The sequence below is a fragment of the Anarrhichthys ocellatus genome, unplaced genomic scaffold (assembly GCF_004355925.1).
Source record: "Anarrhichthys ocellatus isolate YVR2014 unplaced genomic scaffold, GSC_Weel_1.0 scaffold28, whole genome shotgun sequence".
Classification (NCBI taxonomy): domain Eukaryota; kingdom Metazoa; phylum Chordata; class Actinopteri; order Perciformes; family Anarhichadidae; genus Anarrhichthys; species Anarrhichthys ocellatus.
The window spans coordinates 3,135,208-3,160,664 of NW_022280058.1; the positions used below are offsets into that span (position 1 = coordinate 3,135,208).

General features: G+C 40.8%; 3 protein-coding genes across 4 annotated transcripts; 2 read left to right on the plus strand and 1 right to left on the minus strand.

Moving 5' to 3' along the window:
* The first annotated feature begins 1,085 nt into the window (after positions 1-1,085).
* Positions 1,086-1,820, plus strand: fgfbp2b (fibroblast growth factor binding protein 2b). Its single transcript, XM_031862983.1, has one exon. The coding sequence runs from the start codon at positions 1,086-1,088 to the stop codon at positions 1,818-1,820; it is 735 nt and encodes a 244-aa protein (XP_031718843.1).
* A 2,721-nt stretch (positions 1,821-4,541) lies between these two features.
* LOC116392177 (fibroblast growth factor-binding protein 1-like) lies at positions 4,542-8,547 on the plus strand. Of its 2 annotated transcripts, XM_031863388.1 has the most exons (3): positions 5,227-5,287; positions 6,750-6,872; positions 7,224-8,547. In XM_031863388.1, the coding sequence occupies exon 3, from the start codon at positions 7,254-7,256 to the stop codon at positions 7,938-7,940; it is 687 nt and encodes a 228-aa protein (XP_031719248.1). In that variant the 5' UTR covers positions 5,227-5,287; positions 6,750-6,872; positions 7,224-7,253; the 3' UTR covers positions 7,941-8,547. The 2 variants fall into 2 exon arrangements, with proteins under 2 accessions (XP_031719249.1, XP_031719248.1); XM_031863389.1 differs by lacking the exons at positions 5,227-5,287; positions 6,750-6,872 and adding an exon at positions 4,542-4,554.
* Positions 8,548-16,062: 7,515 nt separating this feature from the next.
* anxa5b (annexin A5b) lies at positions 16,063-22,759 on the minus strand. Its single transcript, XM_031863387.1, has 13 exons — positions 22,633-22,759; positions 22,240-22,279; positions 19,840-19,924; positions 19,395-19,489; positions 19,105-19,218; positions 18,867-18,957; positions 18,465-18,544; positions 17,924-17,974; positions 17,326-17,419; positions 17,139-17,234; positions 16,973-17,031; positions 16,614-16,736; positions 16,063-16,480 (listed from the first exon to the last, which is right to left on the minus strand). Exons 2-13 carry the CDS (start codon positions 22,240-22,242, stop codon positions 16,418-16,420), a joined length of 954 nt encoding a protein of 317 aa, XP_031719247.1. The 5' UTR covers positions 22,243-22,279; positions 22,633-22,759; the 3' UTR covers positions 16,063-16,417.
* Between the last annotated feature and the right edge of the window lie 2,698 nt (positions 22,760-25,457).

Consider the following 25,457-nt stretch of genomic DNA (forward strand, 5'->3'; position numbering starts at 1 on the left):
CTAAGTCCCGCCTTTCAAACTTTTACGCTTTCATTTGTCGGCTTTAGCTTCTATTTTTATCTTTTTAACCTGTTCAGTTTCACATCCTGGATATATCTTTTAAATGCATTTTGTAATATTGTGAAGTTCAGTTAGTGACAGTGTGGGCTCCATGGAAACGTAGCTCTGACAGTTGGGGGGCGGGTCTTACTAAGGATCAGTTTTAACAATGATTTGAAGGAGAAAATTTCTTATTTCAACAGTTCTAGTCTCACTTTAAGGTTGAATCATCCTATTAGAGAACTGTCTGACAGTATATCCGCTTGCTCCAACGCTCCAGCTCTCCAAAATCAGTTGATTTTAAGCAACTTCCTTAACATGTAGTGGGACATAAGTTGTCACCTTTTAAAGCTTTGCGATCTCCACCACAATAAAGCAATGTGCGTTTAAACAAAGTTTGGCTGCACAGCAGGAGTTTAAAAAGAAGGACAATACAAATCGTTCTGTTCGGAACTTTGTCTCTTAAGATGAACATGATGAGGTTTTTACCATGAGCCCTCAGCAAATAACTTCAGGCTGCACTTTTTACGGGACCTCCTCGGTCCTCTCCTCCCCCTCTCCTTCTCATCAATAGTCAAAGAACCTATGTGAGATTATATATAATGTCTCGCAAGTCTTTTTCACAGCATTTGGCTTCATGTGTGTACTCCCCCCACAAACCTGTTGACCGCTTCCCCTCACCCCTCTTCCTCCTCCCTGTTTATGTCCCCCCCCTCCTTCCTTCCATCTCATCCATCACTTTTTAGTTTTGATGCCACACAGGCTTCATGTGGTCGTGTGTGTGTGTGTGTGTGTGTGTGTGTGTGTGTGTGTGTGTGTGTGTGTGTGTGTGTGTGTGTGTGTGTGGTGTGAGGGAGAGGGGGGTCAGAGCCGGAGGAGGAGTTTGAGGCCTTCATCTCACCTGAATAATACCTTCTTTGTGAGCTTCAGCAATATAAAGTCCCGCACAGACGTGTTCAACCCTTGCACACCTCAACCTTCTGTGAGGATACATACACATCATCCCATACCCTCGTTCATCCGTCACTGACACACCAAACGTCGCCATGAGATCCAAGATGAGAGTGGCGCTGCTGTTTCTGGCAGCAGCTGTTTGTGTGTCAAGCGCTCAGACCAACAACAGCAGTAACGACAGGCAGCAGCAGCAGCAACAGCAACGCAGCGTCTGGGATGAGCCCATCAGATTCAGCACCAAGGCTAAAGACTCCTGCACCATGGTGGTGTCTGGAGCCGGGGACTATACTCGCCTGCGTGTCTCCTGCAAAGGTCCGAGCCAGGGCCAGACCCCAGGACGCTCCTACTACTGCGACTTCCAGGGCAAACCCAACTTGTGCCGCGCCTACAACCTCAACCCTCGCCACTACTTCACTCAGATTATGTGGGACATGAGAAAGCTGAGCCACGCCTGCCAGGGACCCAAAGTCTACCGCCCAGCCATGTGCAAGAAATACCCAGACGAGGCCCAGATTACCTTCCTGGCATCCTGGCCCAAGACATCCAGCACCAAGCCCTCCAAGCCTGTCCAGGAGCCACGTAAACCTGTTGTGCCAGCCCAGAACAAGCCCGCCAATACTCCGAAAACTGTCAAGCCCCAGCAGCAGCCCGTCAAGCCCCAGCCAGGCAAGGGCCCGCAGACCAAGAAAACTACCCCCAAGCCTGGGAAGACCACTACTCGTCCCACAGAGCAGCCTGAGTCCAAAGCCTCCCGCGTCGCCTCCGAGCACTGCTGGAAGAGCTTCCACGGCGTCTGCACCTACTTCATCAGCTGGTTCCAAAACTGAGGCGATGCTGCAGACACAGGTGGGTGAAAAGTGAAGATGAAGAACAGAACAGTCAGAGATGAAGTTTAGTAAGAGGGCGGCTGGAAATGTTAGAATAAAAAGTGAGAGAAAGACAAAAATGCATGGTTGTTGTTGTGTGGATGGATTCAACTGAAAACCACTACAAATCCAAAAAGCATTAGTAATGATAGAAAAATGTAAAATATGAATCCTAAACCCAGTTTATGGAGCAACGTATCTCAGTGCAGCCTTCATATTCATAAGAGAAACTAACTTTATCTCAAATTAATCACAGAAAAACACTAATCTTTCCTTGTTTCAGGCTGGAAACACCAGCGCCAGAACTCTCCTCGACTATCTTCGACCTCCAGGATCTGTGTGGGAGCCTCTGAAATGATTTTGCACCATCTTATACGAGCTGAGCCAAAAACACTCAACCTACACTTGTGCACGGTTAGTGGATGACTGCTTGTCCTGTCATGTAGTGTACATGTCATTCTTTTTAAATCTGTAAAACACACAGCAAGGCAAAAGGGAAAATATGGCAGGCATGTGATTTTTTGTTTGTATATCCTTTTGTCACATAAATGTTCCAACATGTGATGGTAAAGAGAATAAAGTCAGAGTGGAGATCTCTCTTCTTCTTATTCCTCTGTGTTGCTCTGTTTCTTCTGCTGCAAGTTGTCACACTCCCTCATTCAAAAGAAGTCCTTGTTTCTCTTCGTCGCCGGCTGTAACAACATGTCTGCAGCGTGGCCTCTGGAAGTTGTTAACGGACAGACACACAGACTGCAGTAAAGATAACACACAGGCCGTCTGAGTAAAGCTAAACACTTCTTTGTATGAGCTGATGAATTGGGTCTTAAGAGCTGTCGTGTGCGGGAACAGAGGGGGTCTGTGTGAGAGGAAACGAGTGTGGCTGCAGCACCGGTGCTGTTCAACACACACACACTCGCTTTCACTCATCACAGTGAGTGGAGCTACTTTTTTACATGACTTATACCTATACCAATGCGTCAGTCACGACAAACTCTCAACATTTTCTAGTACTTCAGAGGTAAAAGACGCACTCAGATCCTTTACTGAAGTAAAACTGCTAAGTAAATGTCCTGCGTCCAACCTCATATCAAGTAAAAGTACAGAAGAAGTATGAGCAGTAAAATGTATCTAAGTATTAAAAGTAAAAAATACTTGCACATAAGCAGCAAAAACTGAGGGGTCTTTTCTCTAATCTTTTATTCTTTATTTTGGTAAAATATTAGATTTTTTTTACCTCTTAAGTCCTTGAACAGTTATTTATTAAATGAAACCTTTTGAGAAGTTTAGAGGGAAAATGCTAAAAACACATTGACCTCTGAAACACCCAGAATACTTTAAAGGGCTAAAAGCCACATAATTGGTAATCACTGCAATCTTAAGCTATATGTTGTGTTTTTAAGGTTTATCGTGTTTCTTAATGTCAAATCTCGATGTAAATGCTGTTGGATAAAAGTATTGGAGTAAAAAGTTTTTTTTAATTCCCTGAGAAGAAGTGGAGCAGAAGTATAAAGTAGTATGAAAGGGGAAAAAACTCAAGTAAAGTACATGTATCTCAGAATTGCAATGTAGTACTTGAAGAAATGTAGTTACTTTCCACTATATGTATTTACTGTTATTCAGTCGCGGTGAGGAGGTGCTGGACTTCTAATGACCACAAGATGGTGCTGCTGAGTGCAGAGAGGACACACACACACACACACACATACATAGCTTCCCTACTACTGTTTACATAAACTTAACCTCCACTACTACTGACACAGTGACTCAGTGAGAAGCAACTGTAACCTGTGAGACGGTTGGACTTGTGCCCATGTGAGCCTTTATATGGCTCCTTCCTTGTTACCACGATGTCTTTGTTCCTTCTGTACCTGCAGCAGCTGCGTCATTCCAGGAATGAAACATAATGACCTGGCTTAGTGGATTCATAAACTGCTTCGTAGGATCAGCGGTGTGCTGTAATCTGATATGTAGATCAACTTCACAGCATCAAATGTACCACATTTATTATACAAAATACAAAGTTATGAATGTATAATTTAGTGTGCAGTTAATCTACATATCGTAGCTTTGTTTTATTGAACCTTGTTTTCTACTACTGTACTATTTGCATCAATTTACATTCAAGTAGCTTCATTTTTTTGTCCTTACATCCTTCAATAACTTGATTTTCAACCCAATTTCTTGTCTCTTGTCATTTTGTTAGCAAAAATCTTTTGCTTGGCCAATGACATGAACAAACAAATTCCGATTTCTACGAGAGGGAGGACCCGTCTAAGAGCAAAAGGCCCTGTTAGTTTGAAATCTTTAAAAAGGGAGAGACTGCTATAGGAAAGTGTCCAAATATATTGTCTTCAACAGAGAAAGTTTAGGTTTCTTAGGATGTGGTTTCATAATTTAACATAATTATAACTGGAGAGAATCAAACACTGGAATCAAAAATGTCTACAGATCGAGCAAGGCAAGTTTATTTGTACAGCACATTTCAACAACAAGGCAATTCAAAGTGCTTCACATAAAACCATTAAAAGCATCAAAACATAAGGCAAAAGAAAGCCTTAAAATAAAATGACTATGGTTAGATACAGCGTTTAGACACATCTTCGATAGGCCTTTTTTTCACTGCATTGATGATTGATTGAACTGGAACACCTGACTGGAGTCGTCGTTAATGACATTAGTCACACCTGTGTTCCAGGTAAGATATGGTCTCTTGAACCACGGCTGGCTGCTGCTGTCTATATATAACATCAGTTATTTAGGCGAGAGTCTCTGTGTGTGTTTTATTTATAGTAACATAACTTCATTAATATATATAAATCATGGAGAGACAAGCTGAGAAAGCGGTTGAACGTTCACACAGTGTCCCATTAATGTCTCTAGACATACAACACTTCACTTCACATGCGAATAGACTGTTGTACATTACACTTCTTACATTTTCTTCTGTTTGTGTGAATCAAAAGTGAAACAATACATTTTTTTATGATATTTAACTGTTCATTTTGAGTGTTTATCACTAAATATCTGTACATTTTTACAGGCGCCTGTGTCATTTTTCTTGTATTTTGGCTTCCAGGCAGCATTAGACTTTGTGGAATTGACAAAATGACGAGATGGGCTTATCGCTCAGTTTGTGCTTTAAAAAAAAGGGAAAACATGCATGTGGAGGAAGGACAGTTTAAAAGGTGTTAGACAGAAATGAGAGAAAGTCTGCAAGACATCAGCAGTGATTGTTTTAATGAACGAGAGGCTGCCGACGACAGATGAAGACTTCGTCTGACTTCTGATGGAGTTCATGAAGGAGCTCACCGAGTTAATGTCAGGAGATCAAAGGAGGAACCAACTGGGGGTTTATGGGGAGAGAGGGAGCTGACATCTGGTGAATCTGTTACTGTTTGATAGACAACAGTAAGACAGAACAAAGGAAGGTAAAAGTAACAAAGTGGTCAATGTCCGCGTCAAATGTGTCTAAATGGTGTATTTAACTGTTTTCAATACTGTGTAAGGCCTTGAATTTAACCATTTCTGTTATGTTAAAGGGAAAATGTGCCGTCTTCTATGTGAACGTCCAATCAGACTTAATAGTAATTGGAGTCAATTGAAGCTATACATTCCGAAAGCCAAGTATTCTTGCTCTTGGAGCTTTGCCGCCCGGGCCCAAAAGATGGACCTCTCTCACGGATAATGCAGCTGCAGCCTCGTCCTCTCTCCGCTGCATTTGTTCGTCCGCATTAACTCTGGCTCGAATGAATACAGCTCAATATCCAAGTCAGCCAAACCACTGTATCCTCATCCATGATGTCCTCTGCACTCTTATTTTGGGATGTCACTTTTGCTGTTGGACACGTAAGCTAGTTTGCAATACAAGCGAACAGAACATGGAAGTTCTGTTTTTGTTTTGCTTTTTAACTGTATGTGCAAAAGGAAACTTACAACAAGAACTTCTGTTTTTGAGCGGCACCCAGGCGGCAACCTTTCGGGTCTGAGAAATCTGAAGTGCCTTAAACTTGCATTCTTCTGGTGCTCCATGCACCGAGGCTGAGTCCTTACCACAGTGGCACGGGTTCTAATCCGACTTGTAGCTTTTTGCTGCATGTTGTCCTCTGTCTCTCTTCGACTGTATTATCCATTTAAGGCAAAAAGCCCCCAAACTTATCTTAAATTATTTATTTTTTTAACTGCGTTCTCTCTACTGGCCATCAGGGGGCGACTGATGTCTCGATTGTTTAGAAGTCTTGTAGAAAATGACCCTAATTCTCACTTGATATATTACCTCGGTAAACATTGTAAACTTTGTAAAATGAGTTTATGGTCTCAATCTCTAGTTTCAAGTCTTCTTCAATACAGCATGATTTTCATTTAGTAGATTATGTTAATTCAGATTAAAATGGACTATATGTGACAGCAGATTTTACAGTAAATGACAGCAAATGACTTAAGTGAAACAATGTGTATTATATTTGTTTGGTTTGTTTTTTACATAAGAAAGATATTCTTCAATCATTTTTAATTACCACTGTTTGTACTTTATCCTAAAGATTGTAGCCTATTGTTACCTCGAGTCTTTTGCTGTGATGACCCAAGTCAAGCCACATGGCCTGAAGTTGAAAGAGAGGACCTCCTTGTGGTTGAGTGCAGCAGCGGATTGGTGGAAAGTCAGAGTCTCAGTCGAGCCTCCAAGAATGTGCGTGCGCGTGTTGGGGTTATAATGTGGTAACCTTAAAGTTATTTAGAATAAATCCACTATGTGCAGACACGCAATCATCAGCCTGTATTTACAATATCTTTGATCTCGATCTAAACTCTATTAATGGCGGGAGTTCAGTTTAGACACGTCAGGTCAGGCCAGAACAAAACACATTCCCTTTTCCCTTGTTTTTCTCAATCGAGGTGTGTGTGTGCTGTTGGGCGGGAATGGTGGGCGTGTAGCAGCATTTATGAATAAAAGCCATGTGCGAGATCTTGGAGAGCCACAGGAAGCAGCTTTACGCAGAGCAACCCTCGTAGTTTTCGGTAAGTTGGAGTCGGTGTTTTGACTGTCTTGCATGTTCAGTCTGTGGAGTAGAATAGTGCGGCCTCCTCACCTTCCACAGGTGTCTTTAAAATAACTACAGGCTCAGGAGTTAAGTTTTAATTGCTAATTTTCCATGCGTAATAGTTACCAGATTGACGCAAAATCGTTTAATAAAGAAGTTTATTTACTGTAAATTCAAAATATAATATATATTTTTTCATTTTCCTGGATGTCATTAGAGATCATGTGGATTTATATTTTCTATTAACAGCCTTTAACTCATTAAACACAGTTTTGTGCCCGATGACCTGATTATTTCCATCACTGAACCTCTTTTTTTAACCTTTCAGATAATAATACATTGTCTGCCAAAAGAGAATATGTTGATGCTGAAGACTTTCGCTCCCTGGTTGCTGTTGGCCTTCCTCGGGCAGCAGGTCTCTCTGTCCTGTGGTGCGCGCAATAAGAACCGAGGAGCGGAACAGACCGGGACCCCAGCCCCCGTCAGAGGGCAGAGGAGCGGGAACAAGCCCGTAGCGAGAGGCCGGGGAAAGTTCTCCATCAAGGACAAGATGCAGTGCACGTGGCGGGCGAAAGACGTCAGGGACACCGTCAGGCTGTCTGTGATATGCGAGGACCGGGAGGCGCGCGTCAAAGGCGGAGTCACCGATCTGAGGTGCGAATACAACGCCAAACCGCAGAGCTGCCCGGGCTACCAGTCCAACACCAAGGGCTTCTGGAAACAGGTGGCCAGAGCGTTCAGAAGGCTGCAAGACAACGTGTGTAGTGACGACCACGCGCTGGTAAGGATTGGCATGTGCAAGCGCGCGCCTCGGAACGCTCACTTAAAGCTAGACTCCAGCTCCATCGTCTCCGCTCAGTCCGGAGAACCGGAGACTACCAAGCCGCTGCCGCCTCACTCCATCTCCACCGCTGCGCCTCCGGCCGGACCGACAGCCTGCACAAGGCGCGCGAACCACCGGGAAACAGCCGAGGAGAACTGCAGCGGCTCGTGGGCCAGTGTGTGCAACTTCTTCCTGTCCATGCTGCAAAGTGACGACTGTTAGCTTCAGATCACAAGAGGATGTGGACATGATCGGACTGAGCGCAGCAGGATTTATTTTAGGACTCGTTGTGTTAATCAGCGGTTCATTTTGAATCATCGAGAGTCGAGTCGAGCACAGTGTCATTTCTACAGAAATGAACTGATTTTCTGTTCGCACAAACACCAATATGACATGTTCACAAACTCATGCAGATGTGGATATTATCAGGTATTTTTCAAGTAATTTATCACCTGCAGTGGAAAGTATACATGTTCTATACTTTGTACTTTAATTACAATGTTGAGGAACTTTCACTTCTGTTCATCTTTTTTGCTTAAGTCAAATAAATACAAGATCAATTCATCATGCAGTTGTTACTTTTTAGATTTTTAATGGCCCTTTAAAACTTTGTAAAATATAATTTTATTGTGACAGATTAAAATCAATTCACCAATTACGCCATTAAAAAAAAAATGCTCCAACAACACTGCTAATAATAATGATTACATTTTTTAATAATGGGGTGACCGTGGCTCACTGGGTTAAGAGGGTTGTCTGGAAACCACAAGGTCAAAGATTCGATCCTTGACTGGGATGTGTGGAAGTGTACCTGAGCAATACACTGAACCCCAGGCTCCCTGGGTGCCTGTCATTGGCAGCCCACTGCTCCCTATACACAGGGATGGGTCAAATGCAGAGACAAATCAATATAGTATTAAAAAAAAAAAATACTTCAAGTAAAATGTGCTGATGAATCTGTGTCTTACTTATATTTTGTATGTTTGTTTTGTCTTTTTGTCTTTTCACCACTCCAAGCATTTTTCAGGTGACCATATATGACCACTAAACACAAACATGGAAACCAACCACAAATCAGTGTTGACCTGAGTTTTGGATCCTGGATCTTGAGGATATATTTTGTTCTCACTTGTAATAGTGTATTTTTACAGTGTGGTATTGTTTTATTCAACCTGAACACTTCCCGCACCTCTGTTTATCCCACCGAACTGAAGATTGGTTATAATATACAGTGGTACATTCTCTGTTCAACTTTATCAATCAACCATGTAAACACCACTGTATTTATGCACCACAAAATAAATATTTTCTATTTATACAATGCGTCCTGTTGCCTTGAATAATATGAAACATGTCTTTTAAAGGGGAGAAGCAGAGGGATGAACGCTGTGTGTGGAAAACATATGCACCATAAAATACACATTTTATCAGTTTTTCTTGTTGAGTCCTAAATATCTTATCTAACAATGACTCCTTTCCAAAAGATACTTAACTTGTTTCCAACATTTTCTAGAGTCAAGTGTCATTTTTCTTAATTTTAGTGTCTTCTCTCAAGAAACCAACAATCAATGTACAAAACGAGATTCTGAGTTCAAAAAAATTTCCTCCTACTGACTCGCAACACTGCTGAACACTCCCACATTAGAAACTGTACGTCTCCAACCCAAATCATTGTCTCTTTGACTGGTTCAGTCTGCTCGTTTTGTAATGAAATAGATGTTTGAACAGGAGTGTTTCAAGTCCTTGGGGGCAAAATTCCTTTCAATTTTTAATATGTCTTAAAGCATCATGGTGAGATAGTTTGTACAGGCAGATTTTTTCTTTTTTCTCTTACTTTGAGACAATACTTTTAGGGGTTAATAACAAATCAAATGTGCTTGATACGATGGAGATTTTCTCAGTGTGAGCAACTAACAGAGCATTCAGAGCAAAACATCCTGTATGACTTTGTGTAACACACTTGGCAGATTAAATGGTGTGCATTACACAATTTACTGCTGACATGCCCTCAGGTTAAAGAAACACTTAAGTGGAGTGATTGTACATGGCGTCCAGATAGAAGGCTTGTTCACCATGGTTTCCTGCAGAAGTCTCTAATTACTTCCTCAGTGACAGCAGCCAGCTGCATTAAGAGCCATTTGGGGAGATTGTGAGTAAAGACTGCTATGATCCAGCTGTGTGTGCACATGTGTGTGTGTGTGTGTGTGTAATCCCTGAACAAGTGCAACCCCAGATGTGGATTTTATGCTTTCCTGTCAGCTCCTGACCTTCTTCACCTTTGACCTGCTGCTCTTTGTCCCCTCAGACAGACACTTAAAAGAAAAAGCCAACTGAGAGATTTCCACCTTTTAACGGAAGTCCGCTCTCTTTGATGACACAAAAGGGATTTTGTTTCACCGACTCCATCAGCCAGAGCTCAAGGACACATTCCAGGAAAGAGGAAGTAGTTAGAGGTTAGAGGTCAAGGGTCAAGAAGGAAATGAGGATACCATCCCAAAAATCTGTGCTATAAGTGTCAGCTGCCTCCCCGTGAAGGTGTATTTCTTTTATGTTTGGGGTCCTGCAGGCTTTGATCAAGAGGAGATCCACCAGCAGGATAAAGTGCTGCAGGATCAGTTAGCCGGAGAGTGGAGGAGCTATATCTATAAATCAGATGCATGGTGTGTTTTGTAGTTTTTAGGTGGGGAGATACTGACATGTGTGCTGAAACAGGTGATTTATTTCTCAACATTCTTAAATCTAAGGATTTGCCTGTTTCCTCTGTGTGTGTTTTTGTGTGGTTGGGTCACTGAGCTGGCTGGTCTCATCCTGCAGTCGTAGCTACGAAAGATAATTCATAGATATCCCACGGAATTATTTCGGAGGGAAACCAGACAAAATCGAGGAGTAACACTTCGCAGGATATCATATACCAACTGTTGTATGAGGAGGATACGTTGCACTGAGCATTTATGCACCAATAACTTTCAAGAGACAGAGCCACTATGGCTGTTTCATGCTTGTATTAAAGGTGCATTGTGTAGGATTTGGCGGCACCAAGTGGCAAGGTTGCAGATTGCAACCAACTGAAACTTCTCTCGTGTGGCAAACGCGTAGGAGAACTACCAACCCGATCTCATGAGAAGATGTGCATCGCATGGCGTTTCCTTAAGTCATTATTACTTATTTTCATCATGGTTGTGCTAAAACAAGTATGTAAACTAAGTTAAATACGTGCAGAAACAACGTAACGAGAAAACATGTCTGATATGTCAATAACATAACATAACAATATAACAACAACAGGGTGTCTCTCTCACTTTATATGGTGGGAGCCGGCTGGAACTACGGCGGCAGACGCAAAAACGCGAAAAATGCATAAAAGCGAATGTTTGTCCATTCTGGGCTACTGTAGAAACATGGCGGCCAGCTCCGTATTTAGATCATGATAAATGGCTCATTGAAAGATAACAAAAACACAGCGGTTCTTATTTTTCCGGTGATTATACTCTAAAGAAAACACACATATTAACATTTTATATTCCATTTCCGCCAATAGACAACCCCCCCACCCCCCAAATGCTGCACACTGTTCCTTTAAAATACTGAGGGTGTGAAACAGAGGGACAGTGAGTTTAACTGAAATATAATCTAAAGAAAAACACACATTTTCTCTCTTTCTCTCTAAGGTCTACAAACATGCCACACAAGCCTTCTGGTTTTAGTGAGCAGTTGAATTGGGTGTTTAAGCGACTCCTGGTTTGTAGCATTGGTAACATGTTTGCTCATGATAGAAGGGTGTGTGTAATGTCTGCCTCTATTAGAAGGTGTTTTCATTGGAATTTGCTTTTAGGCAGTGCTGATTCAAGTTTATCAGGATATCATCGACACCACTGTAAACTATAACTGTTAAACTATAACAGCAGTTATAGTTTAAACGTAATGTTTTCATGTTCTCCTCATTTTGTCAGTCAACCTTTTGACCTCATTCACATGTCAGTCAACTTGCACATATACATCAGAAAAGTTCAGAAAAGTTCAGCGGGCCTTATGTCATTCTTTCTTTTGAGTTACCAGAGTTGGCGGTCCAGAGCTTAAGGATGCTTCCTATAAAGCAGAGCTCTAATATACAAGGAGGGTTAAAAGAGCAGATGTCACAGCTTCATGTGGGGTCATATCATTTGGGTACAACACGTGTGCAGTAAAATCTGGTCTGCTGTTGCCGAAAGGCTCACTAGCCAGCAAACGATCATAGAGCAAGAGGATGTTCGATTTGTTTCAATGAGGCGAGGGTGTCATAGTCGCCTACTTCATGGTCGAGAACTCTGCAAGTTAGATATTCAAAGGAAAAATCAATCTTGCTGAATCAGCTAACATTTACTTTATGATAATATTGACAGAAAAAATAAATCATTCCCCCCAAAAATCGAATCGTCTTGTCCTGCTCCTCAGATGACGATCGATGATGATCCGAGAGCCAAATGACTTGTTCTCAGACATCTGTCAAGTCAAGCAGGTGTGATGAAGTACACCGACGTCTTTATCTCTCATTTCCTGTCATCTCTTTACTGTCCACTTTCAAATAAAGGCAAACAAAGTATTACTTATTACTTAACTACCATTTGAGTAAAATTCTTATACTTTTCAAAGCCCCCAAAAAATAACTTTTCACAGGCTGAATAATCCTCATCGTCCCTTTTAAATTGAATCGGTGGAGTTTCCCTCTAATGTCACGCTGTACATTTTTTCTGTCATGTGTAAAACACTACAGACTAGAAGCCCTGTCAAGACAAATACTCTCACTAATATCTATAATGAGGTGAAGAAATCCCTGAAGGAAAACACGTTATCATCAATAATCATCAACTCATCTGAGTCATATCTAAGGTATGCGAGTCCTTTTCCCGCTCATAGCCGTTACGATGGCGGCATGTCTCGTCTCGTTTCTCTTCATCGCGCAGGGCGGTAGTGACGATGCTTTACAAACTGTACAAAGACCCGTGAAAGCGCCATCCTTTGACTCCTCAGCTCAAAGTATTAAAACAACTTGTTTTTCAAGCCCTTTGAGGTTTCAGACCTTTCAAGCAAAAGCAGACAGTATGTTCTATCTGTTCTTCCATCTAACCTGTTCCCAAAGCTAAGAAAAAGGGTTTTCCTGATGAATGAAACAGGTGCAAACTTGTTTTATTTCGGGCTTCAGACTAATGGTTTGTTGGGTTTGTTCTTTTTGTTGATGTCGACATTCTTCTTGTGGGCATTTAAGACTTTGATGCCAAAGTAGCCAAATCAATCAGATTTGCTCCATATATTCCATCAAAAATATACAATGTGGAAGCTTGGCTGGAACAGTTATTCTCCCCCATATTTCTGTTTTTTTAATATGTGATCAATTGATTCAAATAAAAATAATCTCTCTGCTGTTACTTTGTTAGTTTTATAAGATTTTCTACAGTTGAATCATTACATTACATTATTTTAAGAATTGTGGATTCAACCACGTTGGGTGTTTGGGACTCTAGTGTACCTGCTTGCATATCGAAATTAAATTTTAGATATGTGCCAGGTTGATCCAACCTAATGCCAGCCAACTCCTCATTGTCACATTCTTTTGCATGCTTTGTCTCCCTGCCGTCTATGTTCTCTGTGTTCAGATCCCACCACTCCCTCCTGTCAATCCCCATCACCTGATGTTCCACACCAACCTGAATAAGAAACTTGAAAAATTGGATGAAATTTTGAATCATCGCCCCTCTTATCTGGAAAGAAACAACTCTTTTTTTTATTTATTTTTTTATCATTTTTTTATTGAAAGACAAGAGACAATATTAGACAATACATAGACATAACAACAAGAGGATGACAAGAACAGTGGGATAAAAGCTAGCAAGCATCATATAGTCAGTGTGTGTGTATATGTGTGTGTGTGTGTGTGTGTGTGTGTGTGTATGCGCGTGTGAGAATGTCCTTGAGCCTTTTGAAACGACACTCTGTCTTAACAACATAACTGGTTTTTGTGTGTTTCATGTAGTCTGAAGTTACGTCAAGCAGTCACATCATATCTTCAATTGTTAAGTGTCTATATGACAATAATGACATAATCATGATCCCACTGGCATCAAGGAATTGACCGAAACTAAGTAAGTAAACTAAGGGGGAGTTGAAGAGAGTCTTTTTCCAAGCTTTGTCTGAGGGAAGGCCCTCAGTCTTATACAACATGTCTAATATTGACATGCTTCACTGCCACAGCAATAAATAGGTCTTTTTTCCATATATCTATACAGACCAGTGCCTCTCAACATGCATTCATCTTTTTAATTAGTCATTAGATCTTTTCCTCTGCTGAAACGCTTTAAGTGTCTCACATTAGATAAGATGTTAATTGTATCGTGTAACACAGCCGTATGGAAGCATCTGGATTTGTTGTTTCTGTACTCTCTTATTCAGCAAACGGAAGCTTCTGATCTTGTGTTATTATTACTGAAGCTCAATCAGCGTCTGATGGGTTAAACCCAATGTCATTAGGGCTCCAATTAACATTTATTTTCACTATCAATGGTTAATTATTGTTTTTTGATTAATCAAGCAATTGCTTAGTCTATAAAATGGCAGAACATGGTGAAGCCACACATTCCGAGGCACCAAAGTGCTTCATATTTCTTGTTTATTTCAACCAACAAATCTAGAAACCAAAAGACATTTCTGTTTCTTATAATATAAAACAAAGACAAGAGGAAAATCCTCAGATCCTCCGACTGAGAAGCTGAAACTACAGAAAGGTCTGGCCTTTTTTTGGCTTGAAAAATGAATTAAATGATAAATCACCTATGAAGATAGTTGCTGATTACATTGATGCAAAGAATCGACTAATTGTTTCAGCTCTTCATCAATGTTAGTACACCAGCAGCTGTGTGCAGGAGGATAGCATCAGCTTTAGGCAGACAGCTTTTGCTTCTTTCACTGTACATTTTAACGTTAACGGTAGCAGCTCTAAGCTTTAGCCTACTGGAAAACAAAACTTCCCGGTCAACTTGAACTTGAACTGCAGTTAGTAGTTCAGAGCCTCAGTGGTGAAGATGAGGAGGGGCTCTGGATGTCAGGAGGGTGAAAAAAACATCAAAACACAACTCAACGCTCCACTAAGTACTTCAGATTTGACCTACAAAGCTGACCTGCCCACCCAGAAACACGCAGGGCAGCGAGGTGGGAGGAGTCGGAGGTATTGTTGTTCCTGTGGCTTGAGGTGGCCTGACCCCCACACCCTGCTGTTTGGAGCTTGTTATTGGCTGCTTGTTTCTGTGGCAACAATCAAGTGCAACCGCTTCCGTGAAAAGAATAACAGAGGAGTAGTGTAACAGGACCTGTGACGACCCCTCCTTCAACCCACACAGAACAAAGCATCTTCCCCTGATGTCATTTTATGGCAACAGTTAAGGTTACCTGTTAAACGCCAGCAGCTGTCGATTCAGTTAAAGTAAGTGCAGGTCAACCCAAGCATTCAATTTGTATGCAACATATCAACAAACTGAATAGAATACTTGAGATCTGCTGCAGCTCTTTGTTCTTTTAGGGCTTAAAGCTCTCTTGTTTGCTATGCATTTTATCGTCCACTTTATTTAGTTTTACTCTTGTAAAAATCCTAATTATGTTTTATTTTATGTTTTTTCTTAATGCCTTCCTGTCTTTTATGAGTATGTGTGATCGTTCAGATTTTTCCCTTTTGACGCTCTACATCTCCTATCCATTCATGTAGGCATCAAATAGTACACACACACACACACACACACACACACACACACACACGTGTGTGCTATGGCATGTTTTATATTTATACTCTCAAGTAAAAGTCCTGGATTAAAAATTTTACAAAAGTATCATCAGTAAAACATATTTAGTACAGAATGCTGCCTTTCAGAGAGCTGAACATTTGAATTAATTAAATTATTACTGTTAATGCCGTCATATCAGCAGTATTTTTACTTTGCAGCTGGTCAAAGTGGATCTGATTATAATGGGCTTCATATGTTATTGAGAAGTTTAATCTGTAAAGTCTTCATTAGCAAAGTAAGCAACTACTGTTGCTCTCACATAAATGTAATGGAATAAAACAGTGTAACATAATAGTGTAAAAGGAGTATAAAGCTGTACAAATACCTTAAGACTGTACTGAAGCGTAGTACACTCAAGTATTTATCGCCTCTGGCTTCAACATGGGTGAATTTCTCTCTATTAAAGCGGCTCTCTCTCCCTCTAGTGGCAATGGGAGGACAGTGCATGGTCAACAGAAATCAAACGGGTACTTGTAAAACATGTACTAGTACATGTGTACTGCAGGACAGGACTGGTACTGAGACAACAACACAGGCCCTTGTACTTCATCAGTTGAAATGTTTATTATTGCATATATTGTTTCTGCCATACAAAGTGCAAACAAAACAATTGTAGTCTCATGCTTTCACACTACAAATGAATGATATAATATTTGTCATATTGAAGATGTTAGTCGGCCAAAAGCTGCATTAAGTGTTAGCTACCTTTCAAAGACAATATTTGGAGTTTAAAAAAGACCTGATGGGCCGTCTCTCACGCACAACAATGTTTTGTTGTTTTGGACTGTGTGTTATTTTCTTGTTTCAGTGAGTCGACGGCCCAAAAGAATAAAAGACAGACTTAGAGAAGAGGCACTTCAGGTGTGGTTCCTGTTTCATAGCTTGTGGCCCCGGTTACGCATCATCTCCACCACAGAGCAATAGAAGGGCCTTTCGGAAGTCGCCGCCGGTATCTCCCTGCAACAATCACACACAGAAATAAAGAAAAGGAAGAAACCGCTTCATAGGAGTATGAGAACTTATGTTCTGTAAATGTGTGTGTGGTGCAGTGTGTTTGTTTATTCATGTGTGCGTCAGTGCGTGTGTGTACCTTGATCATGGAAAACAGAGAGCAGGCAAACAACTTCCTGAACTCAGTTCTGATGTCCAACAAGTCCACCTCACTGCGCGTCACCATCACTCTGATCAGGGTGTTATCATCAGTTCCTGCACCCTGCAACAACAAACACACGATGACTGCGTGCCTCACGAATGGATAACGATCACTCTTTGAGAGCGGAGAACCAAAGCGGTAAAGTTACAGACCGGCCAGATAAACTACAAGCAGTTATTACCCTACGACAGCTATGGATTGCATTGTGCTGGTATTATAATGTGTTATTAAAACTACTGTTATAATGGTTAAACATAGCATTGATTACACTTTATCTACTATCTTTGTTGTCTCACCTTCATCGCATAGTACAGAGTCTCAGCAAAGTAGGATGGAACGCTCCTGGCACACTTCACTTTAAAAGAAAAACAGGACAGACGATTGAGAACGTGTCGTTATTATTCATTCAAAGTCGCCACCTCAAGAAGCGGGCAACAGAAGCAGCCTGCAGTAGTTTCGTACCGACGGCCAGAAGCAGATCTCTCAGGCCTCCGGAGGTTTCCCTCTTGATGCTCTCCTCCATCTCGTATCCAGCCAACTTCATGTAGGCATCGAATACTGAAACGCACAGGTTCAGAATTAGTTTGGATATTAAGTGAAGTTCCCAAAAAGATTTGAGAGGCTCTGTAACTGCAACTCTCAGACGAACCTTTCCGAAGATGTTCTGCACTCCGGTTTCCCAGGATGGTGACAAACGTTTGTTCATCAGTGCCGAACTTCTGCTCTCCAGCCTTGAAGAGGACCTGCGACCACAGAAACACACAGGACAGACTATCAGATAGAGAGACTATCAGTGATACTAATGACAGCAACTGAACAAAATCAAGTAAAGTCTCGTCCGTACTGGGGATGGATCCCGTTCATACAGAAGTTATTCTAGAGCAGAAATCATTCGGCCAAGGAGCAGCAACATCTAGAAAATAATTGATTATCCGCACCATACAGAACCGCTTCACAGTGTCTTATCTCTCTGTCTTGTCTGTATTTATTATCTCTTTTAAATATAACCAAGAGTTACTCGCTCCCTCCACAAGGAGGCTTCATAACGTTATTACAGATCAGCTGTGCAAACTGCAACATATGCACACACACAAATACACGCACACACAAACACGTGTTCAAAGCCCAGCATTTAGATCCTATCCACAAAGCATGTGACAGTCACACCCTCAGACAAGAAAACAAGGACACCATTGATAGTGAAGAGCAGAAATATTTACTGATTAGCGATAAAACAACAGACTCACCTGAGCGTCACTTTCTACGTTTCCCCCCTGGATCCCCTTCTGCCTGTTCGCCTGAGGAGAGACAAAACATTTCTGTTAGAGAGGAGAGGAGACAAGGATAGAGGAGAGGAGATCAGGATAGAGGAGAGGAGACAAGATAAAAGGAGAGCAGGATAGAGGAGGGGAGACAAGGGAAGAGGAGAGGACAGAAGAAGAGACAAGTACAGAGAAGAGGATAGGAGACACGGATTGAGAAAAGGATAGGAGACGAGAGAAGACAAGGATTGAGAAAAGGAGACGAGACGAGAGAAGACAAGGATAGAGAAGAAGAGAGGAGATGAGACAAGGATAGAGCAAAGGAAAGGAGACAAGAGAAGACAAGGAAGAAGAGAGGAAAGGAGAGGAGATGAGACGAGGATAGAGCAAAGGAAAGGAGACGAGAGAAGACAAGGTTAGAGAAGATGAGACAAGGATAGAGAAGAAGAGAGGAAAGTAGAGGAGAGGAGACAAGGAGAGAGCAAAGGAGAGGAGACAAGGAGAGAGCAGAGAAGAGGAGATTTACCTGCAGCAGAATAACCAGAAGTCTCTTGAAGTGACCTGAGGTGTCACCAGATATATCTTCCTCCAGGTCGTCATCATACTCTGAGAAACACAAGAAACACACATGTTCAAGTTTTCTTTTAGACCTGATCTTTAAAAAGTTTTCCCAGTTTATCGTCACACTTTCTTTGTCTATCTTTAGAAAACATCTGCCCATCAGATTCATCTTTGACACATGCATCAAAACACAGAAATATATTAAATATTAACCAACACTTTCCTTTCTGTCTTTGTTCAGCACCTTTTAAACTGTCCCTCCTCCACGTGCCGGTGTCCCTTTGTTTAGCACAAACTCAGCTCCGAGTCTATAGTTAAAGTTAAGCTACAATAAATAAAACATGCAGTATGTGTGTGTGATTGTTACCTTTTCTATAAGCAGCGACGATTTCCTTCACCTGCTGAGGTGTTCTGGAGGCGAGGATCTCCACGAGGACCTTCTCGTCGGTTCCTGCGCCCTACAGGTCGAAAGAGGGAAGCGGTCCGATGAAGCGACAGTTGAGTTTCCAGCTCCTCAGACTGCGAACGTGCATGTTTCTAACCGTACTCAGAAACTCTCCATCTACAGCACGTAAAAGAGCCTTTATCTCATCCGCAGCACTTACCTTGATGGCGTTGCGGAGCGACGACACGTCATAAGCGAGGGGGGCGGTCATCAGTCCCACAATCAGGGTCTCAAATTTGCCCCCCAGCTCTCCCTTCAGGTCATCTATCAGATCCTGTCATGAGGATACAACATGTGCTTTAATTAGATTAAATTATGTTTATACCATCAACATGATTGTACCTCAAAGTATACAGTAGTTTGTTTGAAGCATACAGAGGCCGTTTTTTAAAAGTTGAAGCTCTTGTAATATGTGTTGATGTGGTTTAACAGCTGTTAAGGTAGTCCAACCTTTCCAAATAGAGTTTTGTAGGCGGTCTTGATCTGCTGCCTCTGGGCGTTGCTGCGAGCCACCAACAGCTGCAAGATGGCATCCTCATCGGTCCCTATACGACAACAAGCACCATGGTTACCCAGCCAAGCACACGTATTACAGAACAACGAATATGCCCAGTCGAGGCGGACTCTTGATCACAATTATTTCACCCACATAATCACAGTTTTCAGTCGAGGTCAGTAGATGGGTTTTTTTTCCCCTCACAGTGACTCAAGTTGGGTCTCTGCTGTTGTGTTTATGACTCACTGCTGTCTGAGTGGAGTTCCACCCAGACAGCAGTGAGTACTACAGAAAGGAACGCCCAAAAAAAGGCTCTCTCATTGGTGCGTTGGAGTTGTGCTACTGACTGACACCACGCCTTCGACGTATCAGATGACACAGTGCAGATGTGCATCTTACCCAGCCCCTTCATGGCCTTGTACAGAACCTCAGCATCTGTAGTGGCATTGAAGTTTAGACTGGCTTTGACGGTTCCTTTGCCGGCCTGCAACGTGGAAGAAAAGGACAGAGGAGGATTATTCTGATGTAGGTTTTCCAAAGTTTCAAATCAATTATTTCTCTTTGAAGCACAGCTGATATCGAAATAGACACTTGTACTTGTATTGCACCTCTATAGTTCAGGTCTAAATGCATTCAAATGTTCTTTCAACGGCAACATCTTCTTCTTCTTGTTTTGAGTAATAAAAAACAATGAATAAATCCTTCGTTAATGTACCCAGTGGCTTCCAACACGACGTAGATGTGAAATGTGAAGAAGTCTCTTCATGTGTGATACTGGAGCAGCAACAATATTTATGCATTAATGTGTCTGTAAACAAGCGGGTACTTCAGAAGAGAAACATATTTATCAAAAGAAACATCTTTCTGCTGTGGCTTCTTATCAGAGATAAACCTTTCAGGCCCCACTTAAATCTATCTGTAGTTTCATGCTTACATTCATACATATTAACTCAGATTCCTTATATGCATAACTTTATCAAAGGATTTCCCCCTTTACATCATGGCAGGACATTCTTAATCGATCTCTAGATTTATGCTTACAACAGATTTAAGATTACGCATCTCAGATTCTTAATATGCATGTCATCAAAGACTCTTCTCCTTCTCCCCGTTACTAAAATTAAAGAACACACTTATTCAATCTTAACATTCATGAGTACATAGTGTACATTTAAAACGCTGTCTCTGATTTGTTGTTTGCATACTGTATGCTCATTAGAGACTGTCAGACGCACGTGATGAACTTAATGACTTACAGACGTCATAAAATACATGCAGAGGTGCACACAAGCCACCACATCGCCCTCCGTTTCATGAACAGCATGTTCTCCAGAGATTCGAATGTAATGGATTATCAGGCTAATCATTTCTCTGAATGTGGAAAAAGTGTTTCAGACAGACAGACCGATCGGTACTGAGGACAGGGAGAATGTGATAAGGTGGAAAAACATTAACTTTAATGTCGATTTTAGTAATAGAGGCTTCTCTCTGTAATAAAGCTGCACTCATTCCAGGCACTCCCTAAAACTGTTAAACATTAACAATAAGATAGCCAAGCGGTGGCTTCTTTTTTCAGGGGGAGGGATGTTTAGAGGGGAAAACCGCGGGAATGTCTCTGGAATTCTGACCCTGGAAATCTGGAGTAAAAAAAAAAAAAAAAAAAGTTGTAGCACGTCCAAAAACAAGTCGCTGTTAACAACCAGGATTCTGTCTTCTGCTGCAGGAAGGAACGCCAAAATGTCCACGAGCTCTCCTTCCTCATAAACACACTCGTCACCACAAGCTCAACAAAATCGAATCAACATGCAGCCAAACAATGAGATATTTAGATCAGCAACACAACACATATCTACTGGAAATTTCTAGACGCAGTTTTTTATATATATATATATATATATATATATATATATATATATATAAATAAATGGAGTAAATATTGTATTTCTTGGGCACTTGGGTGTGCACAGTATGTGGGACTGACTCATAATAAACTACAGTGCCCATGATCATGTCAGGAATACTCTCTATCGGGCTATTGTTAATGATCAGATCAATATATTGTTGCTTTTGGTCTGTTATGATCAGTCTCATCCTCAAATTGGACACAAATCAAAGAAAGACACATGAAAACTGACTTTGTGAGGCGACGTTGGGCTTATAGCCCCACAATAAACTGTCTGCAGAGAGCAGCAGCGCGTTACATCATCACAGCTGATTATGATCATGTTTTTTATATTTTATGGTAAGATAACACTCCACCGTGACAGAAGAAAAAGAGTTTCCCCTTTAAGAGAGGAAGGTTGGCTTTAAACTTCAGCCTAGACGTGGAAATGGGTGTATTTAAAACAGAGGGAGGAGGAGAGACCGAGAGACCCACCCGGGTGGAATAGAGCCCACATGAGTCATACAATAAACTTCCCAACTTCCCCAAATGGAACCTCTACAAGTATTAACACACACACACACACACACACACACACACACACACAACTTGATAAACTGCCATCAGCGAAAGTGTTCATTTGATAACTTCTAGCTTAGTGTGAACTTATTGTTATCTTACATTTTATCAACAGTGAATTCATGTTAACAACCTACTTTAAGATTAAAAAGAATCTAAGTATTACATAATGTTGATAAAAGTGGGCGTTGTCTTGGAGTCCAGAACATTGTATGCCTCACATATTTGCATAAATAACGGATTTTGTGTTATTGTAATCATCCTTTTAATATAAAATGTGCCTAATGTGTTTCTTTAAATTCACAGCTATAAAAGTATGTAAAGTAAACATGACTCACCATTTTGTCAGTCTTGGATATTTATTCTGCGGAAGAAGATCTGTTGGAGAGGAAAAACGGTATTTAGCGACGGAATATATACCAAACACACACTCTCTCTCTCTCTCTCTCTCTCTCTCTCTCTCTCTCTCTCTCTCTCTCTCTCTGAGAACCAGATGTATTTACTTTGAACATCTGCAATTCACTTCTTATTCTGGTTATTTAACGGTGTCTGTGCCATCTCTTCTCGGTTTTAGTGTCGCCGAGCTATCAAACTTCCGCAGACCTGTCTCTCTTGTGTCTGCAGGTAGACCCAGACTGTCCCCGCTTACCTGTCTGATGCTGCTGAACTTTTATCTGGAAGGTAAAGCGAGTTAATACAAATAATAAATAAACTGCTCCGGTGAAACTTACCGCTGAGTAGCAGCAGTCAGATGAAGCTCGGAGAGCAGAAAGATACACCCGGCTGAGAGAGAAGAGAGGAAGAGAAGAAGGGCTGACGCCAGAATCCCACTCGAGTAAACTCTCTGGTGCGCGCGCGTGAGTGTGCGCATGTGTGGGCCACACCCCGGTGCACGTGGACTCTGGTACAGGCCAAAGCCCTGCTCCTGAAGCACTGTGGGAAATGTTGTTTCATGTGTCCAGAAGAGAAACTGTTTTTATTTAATTTCGTATATTTCATAATGGCGGCAGAATAAACAGAGGTTTGATCCTCTCAGATACTATATGAGAAGTAAGGCTGCAGTACCACCGTGTACAAATACTCTATTACAAGTCATGATTTCAAACTAAAAAGTACAAAATTATTAGCATCACAATGTGCCTTAATTACCTAATGTAAAAGCACTCATCATACAGAGTGGTCCAATGTCGGAATAATATATAGCCTATAATACCACTGGATTATAAAGATATGTAAGCATCACTAATGTAGCAGCTGGTAAAGGTGGGGTTACATTTGGGCTACTTCGTGTGTGGCTTAATAACATTATGTCATTATGTTAATAATCTGCAAAGTTACGAGTGACTAAAGTTATCAAATAAATGTAATAAAGTAGAAGTATAAAGCAACGTAAAATGGAAATACTCAGGTTAGGTACCTCAAAAGTGTACTGAAGCACAGTACTTGAGTAAATGTACTTCCACCACTGGCTGTATTCGATATATTAACAGAAAGCCTGTGTGTGAATAACACCTGACAGATGACAAAATGTTACCTGACAGGTTTCCATGTAGATCATTTTGTTGCCTCAATGTTAACTTTTAAAGTTTCTAAACATTAAATTCAGAGCATATTGCCTCTCAATGCATTCACGCTTCAAAATTCATAAAAGTGGTAGTTTTTCTTTTTATTCCTCTTTTTATTTGTATGTATTGTCAACATTGTGTGGATCAAGGAAGAAATGGACACATTGCAAAATAAAACTAATTCTATATTTTTGTTGTACATGCTACCAAATGGAAGACTTTCTAATATTCAAACATGACAAAAGCGCACCTTCTGTTTAGTTAAAGCTGTATTGATTTAATTTTTGCCACCTGGGCTGCGAAACAATAGCTGAAAACACAATAATGTCATTACAATCTAATGAAGCTAACATGTTAGCAGACAGATGCCTATCTACACATGCAGCAGACACAGAGCAACATTAGCATTCACTTGGAGTCGTTTCTCTGGTTGCCTGACGCATTCATACAAAGATTGTAAAACTCCCCATAGAAAAAGGGGAAACTGCAAAGTTGAGCCATCATATCCGTGAGAGTGACACCTTTCACATTACACATAGTCAATTCAATCCATTGTCAATATTAAACTATTTATTAGTGCAGCTGTAAGGTGAGTACACATCAGAGCTATGAGCTGACAGATGGCAGGAAAGTCTGTTTACAATTTGCTCACGCCCACAAGTTAAAGACTATAAACAGATAATACACCATAATAATAATAATAATACACCGCTGTCCTCACTGTCTCATAGTGAAAATATCCAAGTGATACAGCTGTTTAACAGATTGTACTGAGGGTTTAATTAATAAAGCATGATCCATCATGTAACATACACACTGAAAATAAAGAAACTGATCAGTTGCTCAAATGTGTGCTTGTTTCAGTTTTGTCCATTTCATTTCCTTTGTGTAGGTTGAGGAACAATCACAGTTACTGGACACAAGCAGCATTTCTCAGACACTTTCTTATACGGGTATCATACATTTAAGTAATGCATTACACGATGATGATTTAATGCATGAATGAATGCAGGCTCTATAATTAATTCCTCTCAATTAACAAATTAATGGTAATTCAGTTACTTTATACATTAATTGATTTACGACCAAATTAGCTGGAATCCAGTTACATAAAAAGTAATTTCAGACCCATGCATTTCCTCAGCCTCCCTGAAAGCGCATCACATATTCTCACTGAAATATGAAGCTTTTTTTTATATCAAACTGGTTGCAAACTTTTACATGTTGCCGTATGACCCAATGGTATTAATTATTAATATTTATAGATATTTCTATGAGAATCGGTATTGTTTTGCTTTCACAGAGGCTGAGAAAATACATGGTTCTGAAAGTTTTATACAACTGAAATCCAGCTGGTCACATATAAATTACTGTAAGAAACTGTGAATTACCATTCCTTAATTACTTTGTTAATGGAGAGAAATTCATAACACAGCCTACAATAATTCATGCATTCATCACCAGTCATGCTTTAGTAAAGCATATGATTTGCACCACTAGTATGAGTGTCTTAAGACATCTGGAGCTGAACTTTAACTAAATTATTAATCTATAACTGACACCAATAACTCATAGAGATAATAATGCGTTATTAATTTATAGACAACAACTAGAAACTAGAAGATAACAGGTTTTGACATCAGGTGGACACTGACACCAATCTGATTCAATGTCACAGGATGTAGTGAATGAAGAATGAATGTTATCTTAGTTATCTTATGGATCTGATTATTTCTGCTTTGAATGATGTTCATTCTGTTGACTTTGGCATTTGTGGAATCTGCATGTCAATGAATCACCAAGTAAACCGGACTGATAAGTGCAGATCAATTCTAACAAAGACTTAACATACACAGAGAGACAGAGAAAGAGAGAGACAGAGAGAAAGAAACAGAAAGAGAGAGCAAAAGAAAGAGAGAGCGAGAGAAAGAAAAAGAGAGAGAGAGAAACAGAAAGAGAGAGAAAGTAACAGAAAGAGAGAGAAAGAAACA